Source organism: Notamacropus eugenii, chromosome 4 (genome assembly GCF_028372415.1).
Source record: "Notamacropus eugenii isolate mMacEug1 chromosome 4, mMacEug1.pri_v2, whole genome shotgun sequence".
Taxonomy (NCBI): domain Eukaryota; kingdom Metazoa; phylum Chordata; class Mammalia; order Diprotodontia; family Macropodidae; genus Notamacropus; species Notamacropus eugenii.
In genome coordinates, this window is record NC_092875.1 from 288,239,111 (window position 1) to 288,258,488 (window position 19,378).

General features: G+C 34.7%; 1 protein-coding gene across 3 annotated transcripts in view; it reads left to right on the forward strand.

Annotated features, from left to right (window-relative positions):
* PREX2 (phosphatidylinositol-3,4,5-trisphosphate dependent Rac exchange factor 2) overlaps nucleotides 1-19,378 on the forward strand; it is a 426,568-nt gene that overhangs the window by 101,485 nt on the left and 305,705 nt on the right. For all 3 annotated transcript variants that reach the window (XR_011966134.1, XM_072604786.1, XM_072604787.1), the window contains exons 2-6: nucleotides 4,509-4,580; nucleotides 4,670-4,792; nucleotides 7,850-7,954; nucleotides 11,498-11,599; nucleotides 17,302-17,463. Coding sequence is in view for 2 of the 3 variants with exons in the window: in XM_072604786.1 (XP_072460887.1) it covers nucleotides 4,509-4,580; nucleotides 4,670-4,792; nucleotides 7,850-7,954; nucleotides 11,498-11,599; nucleotides 17,302-17,463 (564 nt within the window). In the remaining variant the exon portion in view is untranslated. The remainder of the gene's footprint in view (nucleotides 1-4,508; nucleotides 4,581-4,669; nucleotides 4,793-7,849; nucleotides 7,955-11,497; nucleotides 11,600-17,301; nucleotides 17,464-19,378) is intronic.

Sequence of the window (19,378 nt, forward strand, 5' to 3'; positions counted from 1 at the left end):
GAGATTTAGCAATAGGCTTAATATATGTAATAAGTGAGAATTAAAAAAGAAGGAACAACATTGACAATGAACTATAATACCCCTTTGCCTTCCCCTTAACTAACAAATTTTAACTAGCAATGGGGCAGATAGACTTAGAGAGAAGGCATTCTTTCTCATTATTATTCTAATACATCTAGGAATATCAAATGCCTCTTCTTTAACAGTTGTGGTGATCAGAAGAGAACTATTACTTCCTTCATCCGGTGGTTCTTGTGAGCCCCAAGAAATATAGTAAAAGTATCAGTGCCGAGTGCTTCCAGAGGAAATGCTTCTGATGTCTTGGAATCTTGGAAAGCTTTCAAAGCTGATCATCATGGGGATGCCACATTGGCTGATTTGTACTCTGGATCTGTTTAAAAATTAAAAACAAACAAGTGTATGTGTGTGTGTATAACTATTCCAGTTTTATTTACTCTAATAGGGAATCATGGTATATAGGATAGGAGACTGGCTTGTAGGCAACTCTCTGAAACTATAGACAGATGCCAATCTGTATAATGGAGAGAATTTACACACTGGGAGTTTTCCTACCCCAGTAAAATCACAGGTTGAGGCAAAAAAAAAATAACTTTCCCAAAGAAAAATATTGTATAAAGGGATATTGTATAAAGGAATGAGTAAATCTTTAACAAGAAATCTTTGGTTTTTTGAAAGAACTATTTGCAGAGAAAGACTACTATGTCATACTATTCTAGTTACTCTCTGTACTCATTTTTTTTCAAAAACAAAGTTCAATTTGGGGGGGTAAGATTTCCCCACACACACACCCAAATTTAGAATAAAAGACAAAGTTTAGATGAAAACAATCTTTGCCCTCATTGAGTTTATAGTTTAGGTAGAACATTGTGTTTGGAGTGTCATGCTTTATGAGTGGATAAATTGCAAGATTCAGTTCCATTTAATCAGTGTTCTAAAAATGTATTAACTTTCTTTAAGTGACTTTTTCACTTTTTATGACTTTAAGTCTCCACTCCAAGAAAGTCCATTTCTTCAATAAAATTGAAAAACACACACATATTATTTAATAATCTTTTAAGGTCCTAGGGTAACCATTTGTTCTGAAAACACTCTCTACAACTTAGTGAAACGGAGATATTCTTTCATGGAACTCTAATGATCATTTTAGATTTTCAATCTTTATTATCAGAGATGAAATATATCAATTCAATTTCATACCACTTTTTGCATATGTGCTGTTGAATTGAGCATTATTCAATTCCATTGACTAAGCATTTAATACATAGCAGTCATTAGGGATAGCATGGTGGAGTTGATAGAAAGCTAGCCTCAAGTGTCTGCCTTCTGATACTTTCTGAGACTGTAACCCTTGGCAAATCAGTTAACTTCTCAGTTCCCTAGGGCTAACTACAAGTTGCTGAGGAGGTACCTAGCTATACTACAGATGGAGTTTCCTTATCTGAGAATTTTATGTACCTGGGAAATCTTAGATCCACTCCTATGCACCAAGCATTGTAAGGTGCTAGGAATGCACAGAAAAAAAAGATGAAAGAGTCCCTGCAATCAATGAACTTACAGATATTTATACATCATTGCTGATTGGTCACACTTGCAAATAGAACCATACTGCTTATTCTGAATGAAGAATCTTCTGTCTCTGTGATAGTAGTATAATACAGCAGTTTAGGTACACATCAGGTTGCTAAAATACCAGCAATGCCTAGGTTGTAAATACCAATGCAAGAGACTCCCTGAATGACCCAGAAATTCTCAGAGACTATCTTGTATGAAATATAAGGAGAAAAATAACTAAGAATGGGTATCTGGCAGATGAAAAACCCAGAAGAACTAGAACTAAAGAGAATTAAGAGGGATCATTAAAGCTTAGCAAATCTAGAATTTAAAATTAGGGTTAGATTTTCTGGAGATAATAGTGGACCTGGGCTTTGATTTTACTTTTGAACTGGTGAGCAGAGAAAAGCAGGAAAAGGATTCCTGTCATCTTCCTACTTATTATATATCAATTTGGACTTTTCCTTCCTTTGGTTTCTCCATAGTGAATCTGTGACATTCCTAGCTTTTCTTTTATATTAATTAGCGTGTGACCTTTAGCAAATGCCTTCAGCAAAAACACAGTGAGAGAAAAACAGTATGCAATAAATTAGAGATGGGGGAGAAATAGTTCTGATCTCTCTTGAAAAAATAAAACACCTTATAACATGGACTGCCACAATAACTCTGAAAAACATGTGGAATCTTTTTTTTTTTAAAACAGAAACTCCAGAGATCCAACAATATACCAATATATGCATATCTAGGAAAATGGATGTTTTGTGTAGCTGCAACTCTCTTTATAGAGTTTTGCATATCTTTCTCTGACCCATCTGTCTCTACCTATCTCTCTTCCTGGCTCCTGTGGCTATGCTCAGACTGAGACAACCTAGGCAGTGAATTGCTGAGGGTCTTTTGGCTGTTTCTCAAATAAGAAAAGTGATTGAAGGAGATAGAGAAATTCAGAGAAGGGACAGGAAAGGAATACATGGGAAATGAATGTTGAGACAGATATTTGAACAAAGGAAGAAAAAAGGGAATAGATTTCCATGGAGTGGGGGAATAAATCTATTCTTTCAGAATTGTTTATTTTGTTTTTGCTGGGTCATGGAAAGATAGCATAAAGTAGGATTGGCTGTGTCCTTGGCTCTATTAAAAAAAATGGATCAAGATACAGATTTATGATTATGATGGAAACCTGCCCCATAGTAAATAAATGAACATCCCACTACTTCACTGATGTGGGTACTGATTTATGCAGACCTCAGCCCCTCCATAACTTCATAGATGGTCTTCAGAAGTAATTCTAGAAATAAAAGAATACATAATTTAAATAGAACATTATATTATACATATTATATTATATTATAGCATCATTTCTAGAAATTGTTATAATTTTATTTTGGGGAGGCAAGTAGGGTGAGTAGGTGAGTAGGGAATGCTTTTGAGCTTGATTTGGGAGAGTCTTAAGATTGTACTACATTTAAAATATTAAAATTGGGAATAGATGCAGTGGTTCTTTGTGAAAGACTTAGGAAATTAAAATAATTGTATTAGTATTTATTTAATTCCTTAGTGCCATATGTATCTTCTTCTCTAACATACAGGTTTTATTTTTTCATAAAATGTAATTGAACAACTGTGATGTTTAAGCAGTTTTTCATGATTTTTTTGTTCTCATCAACTATGTGCAACTTTAAGCAAATAGAATTTTCAGCTTGTGGGAAAATATAAGATTGATCAGAGATTCTAACAAGTTCCAGTTTGTCTTTTTTTAAACTGAGCAAAAAGGTTTCATGTTTTTAAGGAGGAAAATGAGTGGGATATATTGTTGTACAATTAAGCAAGGGCATGGTTTATTTTGATTACTTTTAATGTTCACTGTATTTCACGACTCCATTTATTATTTCATTACATTAAATTTTAATTACTTTAATTTGTTGCTTAAGGTACTGAGCATGATACCAACATCATACAGCAATTAAAAAGATTATGAAAGCTCTTAAAATTCTTTCCAGACAGTCAAACTTTTCTTTCCCTTTTACTTTTTTCATGAGTTCTGACTTGTCTATCATATGGTTGATTTACAGTGTAAACTTGGCATGTAAGTCACCCATGTTATATCAATACCTCATGGAAGCTTCTAAAGTACATAGTTTTGCTATGTACACATGGGAAAATAATAGCCCTTACATTTAAAATTACATAAAACATGAAAATTACCATGGGCATTTAGATAATGTGAGAGAAATCTGTCACTCAGTTCAGTATGCCTAAATTCAGGTAGTAATTTGAATTACTTGAATAATTCCATAGCATTTTTCAAATAGAGGAATCAGTGATTCCATGTAATGTCATTTATTATCATCATTTAGATCAGAAATTCTTAGAGTCTATGGATAGATTTTAGGAGACACATAAACTTCAAAGGGAAAAAAAATGCATCTTTGTCTTCACTAACTTTTAACTTGCTTTTAGCATGATGAACCTGAGACTTTGAATCAAATATTCTGGATTTCTGCCAATAATTTCTGCATTAGACCACCAGGATTCTTTGTATTAATTTCCTTTGAGTTCTTTGAAAGGAAAAGGAATCTTGACATAAAATTAAATTTTTACCTGTCCCCTTGCTTCCAGGCTCTGCCTCTACCTTGTAATAAAGACTGATGTTCTTCAGGAATGAAAAACAGTGAAATGTTCCTAAATGTAAAAGAAACCCATATAAAAGTGGTTCTCAAAATTATTATTTTTGTCAAAAATCTATCCAGATCTTTATGCAGCAAACAGCTATTTGAAAATAGCTAGATTTATAAATTTTAACTTTAAAATGTTTTTGAATATATAGGGTATCCCAAAAGCTTTTTAAACCCTAAACGGGACATACTGTATTTGGTATCCTATACATCCAGCACATTACATAACACTATCATCATAATGTGTCTTCTTTTCTCCATCAGGCCTTTTTGCACCGAATGATCCAGTGTGCAGCATCAAAAGTTGACAAAAATGTTACAGAAGAAACCGTGAAGGTAAATTAAAATTGCTGTGAACATTTCTGTCTTTAATTCTATATCTTTTTCTGTTTCTCTTACTTACTCATTTGTTTCTTTATTTACAGATGCTTTTTTCAAACATTGAAGATATACTTTCAGTTCATAAAGAATTCCTCACTGTAGTGGAAGAGTGTTTACATCCTGAACCTAATGCTCAACAGGAAGTTGGAACCTGCTTTCTTCACTTTGTAGGCTATTTTTTCATATGGTTGTCTGTTTATCTTAAGTATTTGTTTTCTTTTCTTTCTTTGGGGGGTCTTGGCATAGAGGCATGTGCAGAGTCAGCATGGAAACTGAAACTTGACACCAATCATTCAAGGTCTTTTAAGGCTACTGGGAACTTGCACTCATAGCCAGGAAAAAGACTACCTCACATCATTTTATTCAGTGAAGAATAAACAGCTCTTTTTTAAAAAACAAGTTAGTCTTTAGCATCCTCTGTAGCTTTGAACTCTAATGAATATTCAGGCTTCTCATCATGAATAGATTTTTATGTTTCATTAAAACATAGGGAACTTGTCTTTTCAACAGGGAAATCCTCACTCCACTGGAGTCTAGATGAACCTTTTCTTTCTCGGGGTGTTCTCTTGGAATATGATATGTCAAAAGCCTCTCACTGTTGACAGGTGTGCAAATGTAGTGACTAAATTTTCTATGTACCCTATTTTGAAAATTTCTCAAAAAAAATAGTTAATTTCTTAACAAAGCAGCAGAAAAAGAGCAAGCACATAAATCTGGGTGATATTATTGATTAGTACATTCCTTCATTCAACAAATGTTTATTTGAGTGCATTTTCAGTTCTGCATATAGTATGGTGATCATTTTCATCACTTTTATAGAATATCTAAAATTATTTCAGCAAATGATAGGCTAGTGAACAGCTACTTGTAGAATAAAAGGGGAGTATTTTCTCACCTGAGGGTTTCCATAATTAATTGAAACTACAAATAAAACCCCCCCAGTTGCAAGATTTAAGTAACTCTAAAAAATGGAGTTTCATTTGACCATTTTGTTGGGATTGAGAGTTAATCATTATGTTGTACAGATCATTACTTAAAGTATGTGGTCATTACAGTTTGTAATTTTATTGTTTTCTTTGAAGGAATTGTCACCATTTCTAAGTGAACAAATTACATAGCTGCCGTGTGCTGTTGCTGTTATTTTTGAATAAAGTACTTTTCTAGGAAAGGTAATATGGAAGGGAAAGAGAATCATCATAATCCTATTGTTTCCTACATTGTGTTAGAAAGAGGGACTTTCTTGGGAACAGGAGGGGCTTTCTTTGCTGAAACTTCTGCCTATTACATGAACCTAGACTTTTACAGCTCAGGGTACCACAAAGCGCAAACTTACCTTGTGGCACCTGAGCACTTTTTTGCCCTCTAGGGGAACCACAGAGGAGTAGCAAAGATGGAAGCCACTGATTTGGCTACAATGTCTTTAGCATTCATATTTTCCCCAGAACTCAGATAATGGTTCTGCACCTGTGTCTGGGGGAATACATTCTTAATTATTCCAATAAAAGAGGGCAGAGGAGGGAGCTGATCACATTTTACTACATATGAAATATTAGTACTGCATAGCATTTTGAATCTGAAAATATATTCCTAACATTTTTATTTTTCTGCAAACTTCTTTTCTGCTGTTGCTATTTATTGTTTTAAAGGATCATTTCCCCGCCTTTGGTAGATGTTTGATATATCTTGTAAAATAATTTAAAGTAATATAATTTTAAAAATCAACCCATAGACATTCAACTCACACTGCATGCAACGTACTTTGCTGCATGCTATGAGGGATTAAAAAAAGACATGATGTAAGACATAGTTCCAGTTCTCAAGGAGTTCATTTTTTTATAATCTAGTTTTATCATTTTTTTGGATGGGGATAATCTCTAAGCTTTAAATCTTATGATGCCTTGATTCTGAATATATGTTTCACTTCATCTTATACATATTATCATATCTATAAAGAGTAAAATGAATATTGCAATTTTACAAAAAAAGTAGAAATTTATCATAGGGTAAAAACTGACTGTTGTCATTAATTCTGAACCTATATTGAACAAAATAGTTTGTGGAGCATAAATGGGCAAATAATGTAAGAATTATCCATTTTTTTTCAGTACAATGACACACTAATCATAATCCATCCTTTTTATACCACTTTAAAGTTTGCAGAATGTTTTATATATGTTATTTCATCCTCAAAATCCTATTTATAACTTTGTTCCCTCAATTTGCAATATTGAAAATGATTTATCATGATATATAGCCGTTGATAGTGAAAGTTCTTTGTTTCTACTGTAAATCAAATATGTAAGCATTTTCTCTGAAAATAATAGAAGTATTTATCACATCTTGAATTTTAAATTGTGTTAACTTAGCTTACAAGTGAACTTTAGCAATATTTTTAAAGGAAAACAATTACATCCCGAAAAAAGATATCAAATAACAAATTTGTTTACTATCTCAAGAAAGGTGTAAATCAGACATTTTTCAAAGAAAACTCAATTTATCATGAAATGTAGTGTCTGAATGAAAGTTTGGGAAAGCAATTAGTAGTCTTAAAGAGTCTATCCTATCTGGCATCACCTTACCATTCCTTTCTGTCCTCGCCTCATTATCATTATATCTATAGGCAGTCTCTGCTCTGGTGACACTGAACTACTCTTTGCCCCTTCCTTGAATATTCCCTGGGTCCTTTTTTCTTCATGCCTTCTTTCTTATTCTATTCTCTCTACTGAGAATATTCTTCTGCCCTGTCTGCTTGATAAATTCCTACCTTTCCTTTAAAGCCCAGTTCAAATACTACCTCCTCCAGAAATTCTCTCATTTTTCCTTGGTTCTTAATAAGCTCATCTCTCTGACATCCCTTAGCATTTTGTTTTTCAATTCTCTAATGATTTTGTCATGTAACGTTGTCTGTTGTGATTTTCTGTATTCCTTTATCTCACTTACAGATTATATACTACAAATTCAAGTACTCTTCTGATTTAAGCATCTTATTTAAATTTTGTCCTTTCCTCAGAAAACAGGATTATCTGCATATAATAGATACTTAAAAATTGTAGAGTGAATGAATAAATATAAATGATTCAGTGATTAGAATGGGCACTTTTCCTCTTGTGTATGTTATCTTATGTATATCCATGTCTATAGGTACGCATATATCTTTTATATGCACATTAAAATGGGAAATAAATAATATAATAACCATAATTTCTCCTTAATTATTTTTGCAGAAAGATAAATTTCGTATTTATGATGAATACTGCAGTAACCATGAAAAGGCACAGAAATTGCTTCTTGAGCTTAACAAAATAAGAACTATACGGACATTTCTTTTGGTAAGTATATGTATATATATATTTTACTTATCATAGTCTGTGATCTCTTGAAAAGCTTACTGAAAACCAGGCTAAATCAATACTCAAATGTAGAAACTGGTTTTAGTGGAGTGGGTCATGCACCTTATGCCTTCTAAGAAGTTAACTGTCTTTAGATGAATTTTCAGAAGGGTTGATTGAGGTAAGCATGTGATCTGGAGAATGCTGGCCATGCCCCCTCCTGGTTGATTCTGATTTGATTCTAAAAGACAAATTTCTAGAGGGAGAAAGAACACTGTATATCAAAACTCATCATTTTTAGATGTCTAATTCCTCAGTGTTTAATTTAACCTAGCTTGAAAGTTCTGGCTGGGACAGGAAGGAAAAGCCAAGTAAATGGTGGGTGTGGTAGAAAAGAAATGTGAAGATTGGCCTTCCTCTTTGGATCAGAAATGTCAGAGTCAAAAAAATGCCTAAGTTGAGATTAACTTTGGATATTACTGGCAAAACGGGAAGACTGCCTACTGCATGGTGTATATTGCCAACTTAAGCTTTCTTTGCTTCTCCAAGCACAAGACACTCTGTATTATACTAACTCCACGCATTTTCAATGCCTGGAATTCTCTCCCTTCTATCTCTGCCTCCTGATTTCCCTAGCTCCCACCAAGGCATAGCTAAAAATCCTGCCTACTGGTCCCCCTTAGTGTTTGTGGTTTCCCTCTGAGATAATTTTCAATTTATTCTCTACATAGCTTTATTAAACATAATTGTTTGCATGTTGTGAGATCCTTGATGGCAGGAACTTTGTGTGTGTGTGTGTGTGTGTATGTGTGTGCGTGTGTGTGTATCTCCAGCACTTAACACAGTGACTAGCACATAGTAGGTGGTTAACAAATGTCTGTTGACCTTGAAAACATTGATAGACTCAGACTGAAGTAGCTCCTCAGAAAGTGTCATTGATTACTCAGCGATGTTTACTGAAATGTTGAGGTTCCTTTCACAGTAATTTGATTAACCAACTGAGAAGTGAGATTGTGTAATAATTTTTCTCTTATCAGTAGGGCTGGATAATTATTAGGCCAATAATAATTAGTAGGCCAAGTTTAATTATTATCATTTAATTATATTTAAGCAATTTCCTGAAGGATGCAGTTTTAGATTCTCTGGTAGTAAGGTATAATGGAAAACAATGGCTTGGGATTTAGGAAGCTGGAGTTCTACATACAGCTCTCTCGTGAGCTAGCAGTATGACTTTAAGCAAACCACTCATCTCTGTAATTCAGTTCCCTCATCTGTAAAATTGGGATAATAATACCCACCTTACGAAGGCAGTGTGATGTGATGAATACTACATCTATTCTATACTATGCATCTATACTATAAATAGAAAACTGGCCTCAGAACCAGAAAGAACTGGGTCCAAGTTCTTACAGATATTGGCTATGATTCAGAGCAAGTCACTCAGTCCCCATGTCTCTAGTCAACTCTGTTAGACTATTATTTGCAGAATAATTGTTGATATGCTGGTGGAGGGAAATTCCATTCTAGGACTTCCTTATGTCAGAGGTATCAAATTCACCCTGTGAGGTCCAAAAAACTCCTCAGTGTCTGCAGAGTGAGGCCCAAACTAGATTAAAATGAGTTCGGGAAATAAATAAAAATACACCACAACATAGGCAAAGTAAATTTCTTCTTTTTAAAGTCAGTATGCACCCTACAGGGATGTGATAGCTAGGTGGTGCAGTAGAGAGAGTACTGGATTGGGAGTCAGGAAGTAGACAGGTTTGAGTTCTGCCTGAGACAGATCATAGCTGTGTGATCTTTCACAAGTCACTTAAAACCTCAGCCTTACTTTCCACATCTGTAGAATGGAGATAATAGTACCAGCTTTAAGAAGATCTTGCAAGAATCCAATGAGATAAAATTTGTAAGGTATTTTGTAAACCTTGAAGTACTATATTATGCTAGCTATTATAGTCTCCCCCCAACAATGAGTTAGATGTTGCTTTTCCTTAAATGAATCTCTGTGTGTGTACGTGTGTGTGCATGTATGTGTGTGTTTAAAGTCAGTTATTGTTTTTCAGTCTTTCCTGACTCTTCATGCCCCATTTGGGGTTTTCTTGGCAGAGAAACTAGAATGGGTTGCCTTTATCTCTTCCAGCTCATTTTGCACCTGAGGTAATTGAGGCAAAAAAGGTTAAGTGACTTGCCAAGTGCCACTCAGCTAGTAAGAGTCTGAGGCTGGATTTGAACTCACTAAGACAAGTCTTCCTGACTCCAGCCTCAGCACTCTATCCACTGCACCACCTAACTTCCTCTGTTCAATCAATAGCTCCTATTAAATCTTTTATGTATTTTCTTCATTCATGGCTACCATGATCCAAATCAACACAAGCTGAGGTTGATAGAAATTTCCCTAACTCAAATTTGTGATTCTGAGGATTATAATATTTCTAAGACACAGATATGAACATATCATTTATCCTACTCAAATGTCTGGTGGTTCTCTGTTACCACTATGATACCTCTAGCTTCCACTCTATGACTCCCACCTCCAAACTTACTGTACGTTATTCCCCTTCCTGCACTCTATGTCCAACCAAACTGGCCCACTAGCTATTTCATGACCTTGACCTTTCATCTCCTGCAATGAACTCTCTTCAAATCCCTTGCTTCTTTTAATGCTTACCTCAGTGCCACCTCTTAAGGGAAGATTTTGCTTATATCCTCACTCCCTAATTCTCTTTCCCTCATGAAATTAATTTGCATACACACGCACATTTTATTCTTTCAGTAGAATGTTTGCTCCTTCAGAGCAGGGGCTAAACCTTTCTTAATATAGTCATATTTGTGTCAACATACTTTATTTGTTCATAGAATGTAAACCCTTTGAAGATATGGGCTTCTTCGTTTTGCACTAGAATTCTTAGAATCTAGTATAGTGCCTTGTACATGGTAGGTGCTTAGCCAGCATTTTTGAATTGAATTCTACAACTTTGAGAATCTTATTTATTTGTCACACTAACAATTTGTAATCAGTTGAGAACCCATTATTTTAATCAAATGTTGCATAGGAGAATAGTTTTTTTGTAGTATATGTTGTTTTTGTCACTTAATTTATGGTTTACAGCTCATGAGAAATTTTGTGCATGACTAGTGAATAAGATATTTGAATTTCAGTCTAGGCTTGGCCAGAAAATATTTGTTGCATTAATTGTTTCACTTCTTTGGACTTCACTTTTCCTGTCTTTAAAGGCTAAGATTCAAGTCAATTGGATGACCTCTAAGGTCATTTCTTAACAAAATCTGTGATTTAAAAAAATTTAAAAAAAATCAATAGATTCAGAATGTTTATGGCTTTGGGCAACATCTTAGCTCGTGTAAATAATACAAAGGACACAATCTTCTTTTCAAAACTTGTTTGTGATTGAATGTGTTCTTTATAAAGAAAGAAACCACATTTCATCATGTGTTTTCACAAGTTTCCCAGAGAATTTTATAGCAATGGAAAATTTCATAGCCTCAGGATTTGATAATTCAATTAATTACTTATTTTTACCCTAGAACTGTATGCTCCTTGGAGGAAGGAAGAACACGGATGTTCCTTTGGAAGGATATTTAGTAACACCAATACAAAGAATTTGCAAGTATCCTCTCCTTTTGAAGGTATTTATATTTTTATTCTTTGGATCATTTCCTTAAGTAATGTATGATCATATTTTAATTCCACTCAGCAGAAGCAGTTTTGCCCAGTCAGGCAAGGTACTGCCATAGTTGATGTAAAAAGGGTGGGTATTTAAGCACTAAATCTATAAATTCCAACAATTAATGAAGGCAGCCTTTTTAGTCCCATACACAGGAAGGATTCATCTTTGAATATGGATATACCTTACTGAATGGGTGTTGCCTCAGATAACGTGACACCTGGGAACGACTTGGCTTGAAAGCCAAGCTTGAAAAAGCCAAGGTCTCCTGCTGCATCCAGGGCCATTGTCAGTCATCCTGACCTATGTCTTGCCACTCGACTCCTATGGCTCTGGAGGAGAGTGTGAGACTGATGACTTTGCACAGCTCTGCCTCCTTCAAACCAAATTCACTTCCAAGTCAAGACTTCACTCTCCTGATGTCATTGGTTCTCCTTGAGAATGAAGGACAAAATGGCAACAACGGAGATATTCTGGGTTTGTTTCCAGACCAGCACAATAAAGTGAATATCCCATTTAAAGGAGTCACATGAAATTTTTGGTTTTCCCAGTGCATATAAAAGTTATGTTTGCACTATACTGTAGTCTATGAAGTATTTAATAGTATTATGTCTAAAAAAGGTGCATAATTAAAATACTCTATTGCTAAAAATATTCAGTTAAAATACTTTATTACTTAAAAATGCTAGCCATCATCTGATCCTTCAGCAAGTCATGATCTTTTGCTAGTGGTTTAGCCTCAGTGTTGATGGCTGCTGACTGATCAGGATGGTGGTTGATGAAATTGGAGTGGCTGTGGCAATTTTTTAAAACAAGACAACAATGAAATTTGCCCCATTGATTGACTCTCCCTTTCACTTGAACACTCAGAGGTCACTGTAAGTTTATTAAGTGACCTAATTTCAATATTTTTATGTCTTAGGGAATAAGGAGGCCTTAGGAGAGGGAGAGACATGGGGGAATGGCCAATTGGCAGAGCAGTTGGAATGTACACAACATTTATTGATTAAGTTTGCTATCCTTATATGGCCAAGGTTTGTTGTGCCCCCAAACAATGATTTTTTTGAGAAAGATTTTTTTGCTATAATTTAATTAGATAGATGTCAGGAAAATTACCTTTGTATTCCCAGTAGAATTGCTTCCCTGTATATATTAGGTATTTAATACATACTTATTTATTGGATTGAATTGAATATTATCTTTGTGGACAAATTGGAATTTAAAAAAAATATCTTGACTTCTTTGAATGTTGGGATGATTACCTACAGACAAAATTCTGTAAGGATCAATGTAAAGTCCTACACCTGGATTCAAAATATTACCTTTCCAAGTAAAAGATAAAGAGACATTACTATGTAGAAGTTTCTGTGAAAAAATTAAGGGGTTTTATTGTCTTTAAATCTCAATGTGAGTAAATAGTACAACACTGCAGCTGGAAGAATTAATATGATCTTAGTATTAATGTAGATGTACTGTCCCAAGGCTAGAGAGAGACAATTTTTTTTAATCCCAGATCAGACCATAGCTAGAATATTGCTTTGTTTTTGGGCAACTATTTTAGGAAAGAAATTGACAAATTGAAGCAAGCAATTAGGATTTTGAAGTGCATTGAGATAATCTTACATGATGAGAACTAGTTTAAGGAACTGGAGATATTTAACCTGGAAAAGAGAGGAGTTACGGGAAATCATAACAGCTAGCTTCAAGTATGTGAAGAGCTGTCACCTGGCGAAAAAAAATATGAGATTTCTAATGCTTGATCCCAGAAGGCAGCACTAGGAACAGTGGGTGCAAACCAAAGACGTTGTTTTTTGACTCCACAAAAGGGAAAATTTCCTAATATGCAGAGCTATCCAAACCTTTAATGAATTGACTTGGAAAGTAGTAAATTTCTCCTTAACTAGAGGTCTTTATGGGAAGGTTGGATAACTGTTTCTTATATATATTGTGGAAGAGATTCTCAGTCTATAAGACAGACTTCGTGATCTTACTGTCCTATTAACTCAAATTTTGTGAAGAACAGTTTTGGACCTGTTCAGTTGGAGGTACTGGTAGGTTATTAAAATGGAGCTGTCCAACAGGTAGTTGTAGAAATAGAGCTAGAATTCCAGAGTGAGATTTGCAATGAAGATAAAGATTTGAGAGCCATTTACTTTCAGTGGTCCTGTAAGTCATGGTAGTGAATGAAATCATTAAGGGGCTATAGTGAGAGAAGAAAAGAGGGGCAATGAATGTTTGGCAAAATTAAGGAAATGAAGAATGAAATCTTGGTGTAGATGGTCATGTTTGGGGTTTGAAAAGAGGTTGAAGAGTCAACAAAAGATTAAGAAAAAGAAAGAACAAAAGGTCAGAGAAATAATAGTATTGTAGTATTTTTTTTACATTGAAGAAAAGGGTATTGAACCATAAGATAGTGGTCAACAGTATCATGGTTGTTGTCCTTCAGAGCGGACCAAAATGACATCACTATGTTGGGGTTAATGTTCAGTCTGCCTCTCTGCCCCTGGTAAGACCAATGTGAGCTCAGAAGGTTCTAACACAGGTCAGGCACAAATTGTATGAACATATGAAATGGAGATGTCTGTATATTTGCACATCTCATGTTTCTTTTGTACTACTGCAATTTGGCTTTGCTCATAGAGCATGGTACCTTCTTTGATTTCATGCCATGATGAGCTGTCCTGTGCCAGTGTTTCCTATGTCTCATAATCAATTCCAGACTTCTTCAAAGAGACTGCCCTTTTATCACTTCTGATCTCATGTGAGTTCTCTGTAAAATAGTGTTTGAGGCAAACTTATATTGCCATTTGAACGACATGGCCAGAACAGAAGTTAAAGATGAAGACAGAAAAATTCATTGGATTCAGAAATATGAAGATAATTAGTTAAGCAACTCTCTTAAATGTTACTAGAGTTGAAGAGATGGAAGCCATTTTTCACGTGATTGGGAAATGAGTGATGAGGAGGTGGGAGCAATGACTATGAAATAGTTTTTTTCTTAATGTTTGCCCAAAGATAGGATGATAAGTTGAGGGAATACTGTGCTTCAAAGAAGGTTTTTGCTATTGTTGTTTTGTTTCCTTTAGGCTAAGGGTAGACCTCACTGCATTTGTAGCTCACAAGTAAGAAACCAATAGAATGAGGAAAGTGACACAAATGGGATCATTAGCTCTTGGCAAAGCAGAAGGTTGGTCTTCACAAGAACCACTGATTTTGTTTTGTCTTTTTTTTGTCAAGAACAATGACCCAAACACGTGAATTTTCTCCGTAGAAAAGAAGTTTTATCAGAACTTTTATTCTTAATGGAGAAGAGCCTTATTCTTCCACTTGTCCAGTGAACTGAAATAATAACACAAAAAATATTTTAAAAATATAAATCAGAATAATCTTTATTCACAGAGTGGAAATTTTTTAATGTATAGTTTGTAGATTCCCCCATGATGGACCATTGTTCCTCTATGAAGTGTGGCAATCTTCTCCTTTAATGTCTTACTCATCTTTGTATCATCAGGGTGATACCCCCAATGGCAGCTGTGAATATGCTGATGAATTTCCAGGTTTGAATCACAAAATATAACAGATTCTCTTCATTGAAGAAGGAACTAAGATATTTATTCACATATCAGAAAGCCGAATCCATCATAGTAACCAAGAAACCCATTATAGTAACTGAGAAGTCTATATACATTATCAGAGCTTCCCACAAACCAGCTCCCTCATGCAAAATCACTTCCTCTCTGACTCACAGAGTCCTGCCTTGCTTCCTCTCTTTTTCCCAGTTCCTTCTGCTCTGCTCCACCCTCTCTGCCCCACCCTTTCTTGCTCCATGTGACTTAGACTTATATGACTCAGGCTTCCATGTGATTTAAGCATGTCACATAGGTCTATTAATGGATTGGAAAGAGCTTACCATTCCATTAACAAAACATTACCAATACAATCTTCTAATTTTCTGAACTAAAGTATCCTTCCCTAGGCACCATTTCCCTATATGTGATGTCTCTCTATTAGGATGTAAGTTCCTTGAGTACAAAGGCTGTCTTAGCTTTTTTAATTTCTATCCTCAGTACTCAGTAGCATTTAAAAAATCCTTTTCCATCTATTCATTCATTATTTATTCACTCGTTTATGAAGTGATGGCATTCTATCTGTAAACATGGTCCTGAAATCTTTTTGGTTACTTTTCACTTTTCTAGGAAAAACTGCATGGATTAAGTTGTAGGGCTAAAGAGATCTACTGGCTTAATTTGTGGAAACATAAATTTTGGAGGTTGACAATTAGTGTATTTTTCATGGGAAGTAATTATATTCCTGGCAGAGGAATATGACTCCTCTGTCCGTCCAATTTTTTGCTGCTCTACATCAGACAAACTCCATATTCTTTCTTGGGTTGCCCTTACAGTCCCTTCATTGAGTAGCATTTTGGACATAGTGGGCTCATTTTTCCACAAGGTATAGACCACAATTGGCATACGAGGCTTAGCACCTTCCTATTTGTCTCTGCCAAACTCACTAGGCCTGAGAATGGCCTGGGAAGCCTGAGACTGACTTTTACGGAGTAACAATCTATTTTAACTTTTTAAAAATTATATTGATAGTGATGTAATATGTTTTCCTCTGGTGTTAGCTTTTCAGAACAGAGTGTGAACGTCCTGAACAGAGGGTCAAAGTTGATGGCAGAATTTTGAGCAGTAACAGAACTTAAAAGAATGTGTTCTAAGAACTGCATATTTTCCCACTGTATGTTAGGGGGATTTTAATGCCTCTCTTTCTATTTTTTAAAAAAGAATGTCACATATGTGTCTTATAAAATTGTGTTAGTAATATAATGATAGCATCTGTAGTAAGACAACAAATGACTAATTAAAAAACAATGTGGTCACAACTGTCTAGACAGTGGGTGAAGATGTTTAATTTTGTCCCCTTAGAAAATAAATGACAAAGCCTTTAATTTATTTAAATGATTAAAGATTACTCTAATTCTGATCTTTTGAATAGCAAATTGCGAACACAACCCAGAAGAATCCTTGGATGTGGCTCATTATTATGTAGTACACGTTCATGTGTATTCTAAAGACTTATAGACAATAATAAGAAGGACACATTACAGTTTTGAATTACAATCAATTATTCAGCTGTATTTTAAGAAAAATATATTAGTTTTTTTGCTTTATTATAGATGATAATAGTTCTTTATTCTTTAGCATTTTCAAAAATAAAATTTGTTGCATTTGAAACACATAGATCTGTTGGTCTGTGACTTATTTAGCATTCTGTTTAAAGATTATAGGGAAATATCAGCTTATCACTTAGTTGATTATTAATTATGTACATTCACAAATTCAAAAGTTACCTAAAAGACTGTCTACTTGCCAAGTAGGATATCTGAAGGTCCCAGGAGGGATAAGAAACTATATTAGCTTTTGAAAATTAAATTAACACTGATGAAGAGAAAAAAAGAAACATGGAGAAAAAAACGTATCACGATAACATTCATACAGTGGAAATTGTATTTTTCCTCTTTTCCCTCAGGAAAAGTGTGATATTGTTCCATCTATGAAAATAGCCCTGATGATCTTTTCGGTTTCTGCTTCCTACTTAGTTTGAACCTGCTGTACTGGAGAACCCAAGATCAAAGAGTGATTTATTTTTGTGTATAAACAGGAGTTACTGAAACGGACTCCAAGGAAACACAGTGACTATGCAGTCCTGATGGAAGCCCTCCAGGCCATGAAAGCTGTTTGTTCCAATATAAACGAGGCCAAGAGACAGATGGAAAAATTAGAAGTCTTGGAGGAATGGCAGTCTCATATTGAAGGCTGGGAGGTACAGTCATGATTCATATCTAAGACCTTGTATACTGACGCCTAGTAGCAAGTTTAAAAGAAATACTGTATACTATACAGCATGTAGCACATTGAAATTTGGTGGCTCCACTACTTTTAGTTTAATAAATGTTTCTCATCTCCCATACAAGCTACTGTCCTAGGTAGGCATGGGGAAGAGACTGGTGAAAAGGAAGTGATGGAAATATATGGCATGAACAATACTATTAAAGAACTTACACTGCTAGTTAAGAACATGTGGTGTGTATACAAAAAAAATCTTCATGATCAATGATATTACTGTTCCCAGGCAATGTTATTGGGTTGCAGTTTCATCTGTAGACATCGTAGGTCTTTATACATGTCTTTATTTATGAAGATTTTATATTTATTTTTATTTATCTTTATAATTTATATTTATAAAGACCAGCCTCAGTATTGGTCTGCACCTTTGGCCATGGCCTTTGTGAGAATTTGTGATTTTTGTTAATTTCCTTAGCTGTAGTCCTAATCCTTAACCCTGTAGTTTCTTTGTGTAAGGAATGATCATATATTTTCTTTCTCCTGCCTAAACTCTGTGTGCAAAGGAATCTACAATAGGAATGGGGTGAGGGGAAGGGAATCAAGTTTAACATCTTTCCAGAAGTTTTTGTTTTGAGACTTTCTAAATTAGATGATACATCTAGGGTCCAATTCACAGAAGAAGAATTAAAGAACCTAGTTGCCCACATAATCACCAAGGACCTCAGTTTCCTGATCTGCAAAATGAAGAAACTAGACTAAATGACCCTCAAGTTCTTTTCCAACTTCAACATCCTGTGATTCACTGACTTATATAAAGAAAGAAGGTTTTTTTTAAAGTTTAGTACAAAATTAAGTATTTAATGTCTGTTAGATGTTTATAGTTATAATTATTGGAAGTCATAGTTGTCTAAAAGGATAAAGATTGTCTCCATTTGGTTTAGCCATGTAAGGAGGGTTATCTAAAATCTTACCTTTAATTGCTTTGATTCACAATCAACACAGAATTTGAAATTGTACAGTACCTGCTTTTCAGTAAATGAGCCACTTTGCAACATGAAATACTTAGTGAAAAAGATTTTAAATGTGTTTTCAGTCAAGTGCTATGCCATGGTTGCATTTTTCTAAGAGCATTGATTTTCCATGCAGGTTTTCATAGTTGTCTGCGAATTACCCACAAGTTATAGATTTCCTTTTCGTTATACTATTAATGTCCACAAATGTACAACCTGAGTGATTCATAGAGAACCATTAATTAAGGCCATAGATTTAGTGGTAGAAGGAACCTTGTAGATCATTTAGTCCATCCACTTCATTTTATTGTTACTGAAAGAGGTTGAGTTTCTTGCCCAAGGTTACATGGGCAGAAAAGTGGCAGAAACAGGGTTTGAATCTTAGCCCTTTCACTTCATATCTACTTTGCTTTCTACTATGGCATGCTTCTTCTTTTGGCCTTCTCTACCCCTTTGAACTCTTATTTTGAGGGAATCTGATTTATCTCATCCATCTGTGCTTTTCTGTTGCAAGTACCGGTAGTGGCTTCATATTTCAGCATTGGCTAGACCATCACAATTAAAATAATTGTGTGTCTCACAGTTGATTCTTGAGAATAATTCTTTTCCTTATAAGATCTTGCCCTTCTGGGATGATAAAACTGGGATGATTGCCTTTGCAGCATTGTTATGACTTTAAAATTGTAATAAAATTTTGATTTGTTTCAAATTGCAGAATTTGTCAGTCTGCCAAGACTTTTATTAAAACAACAAAAAAATTTTTTGAATACTTTAGAGAACTAAAACCTTTTAAATTGTTTCCCCTTTTTCCCATATGACAGAAGTTATATCTTTAAAGAACCCTTATTTTCCAGAGTTTAGCTCTCCTACAAAAATGAAGAT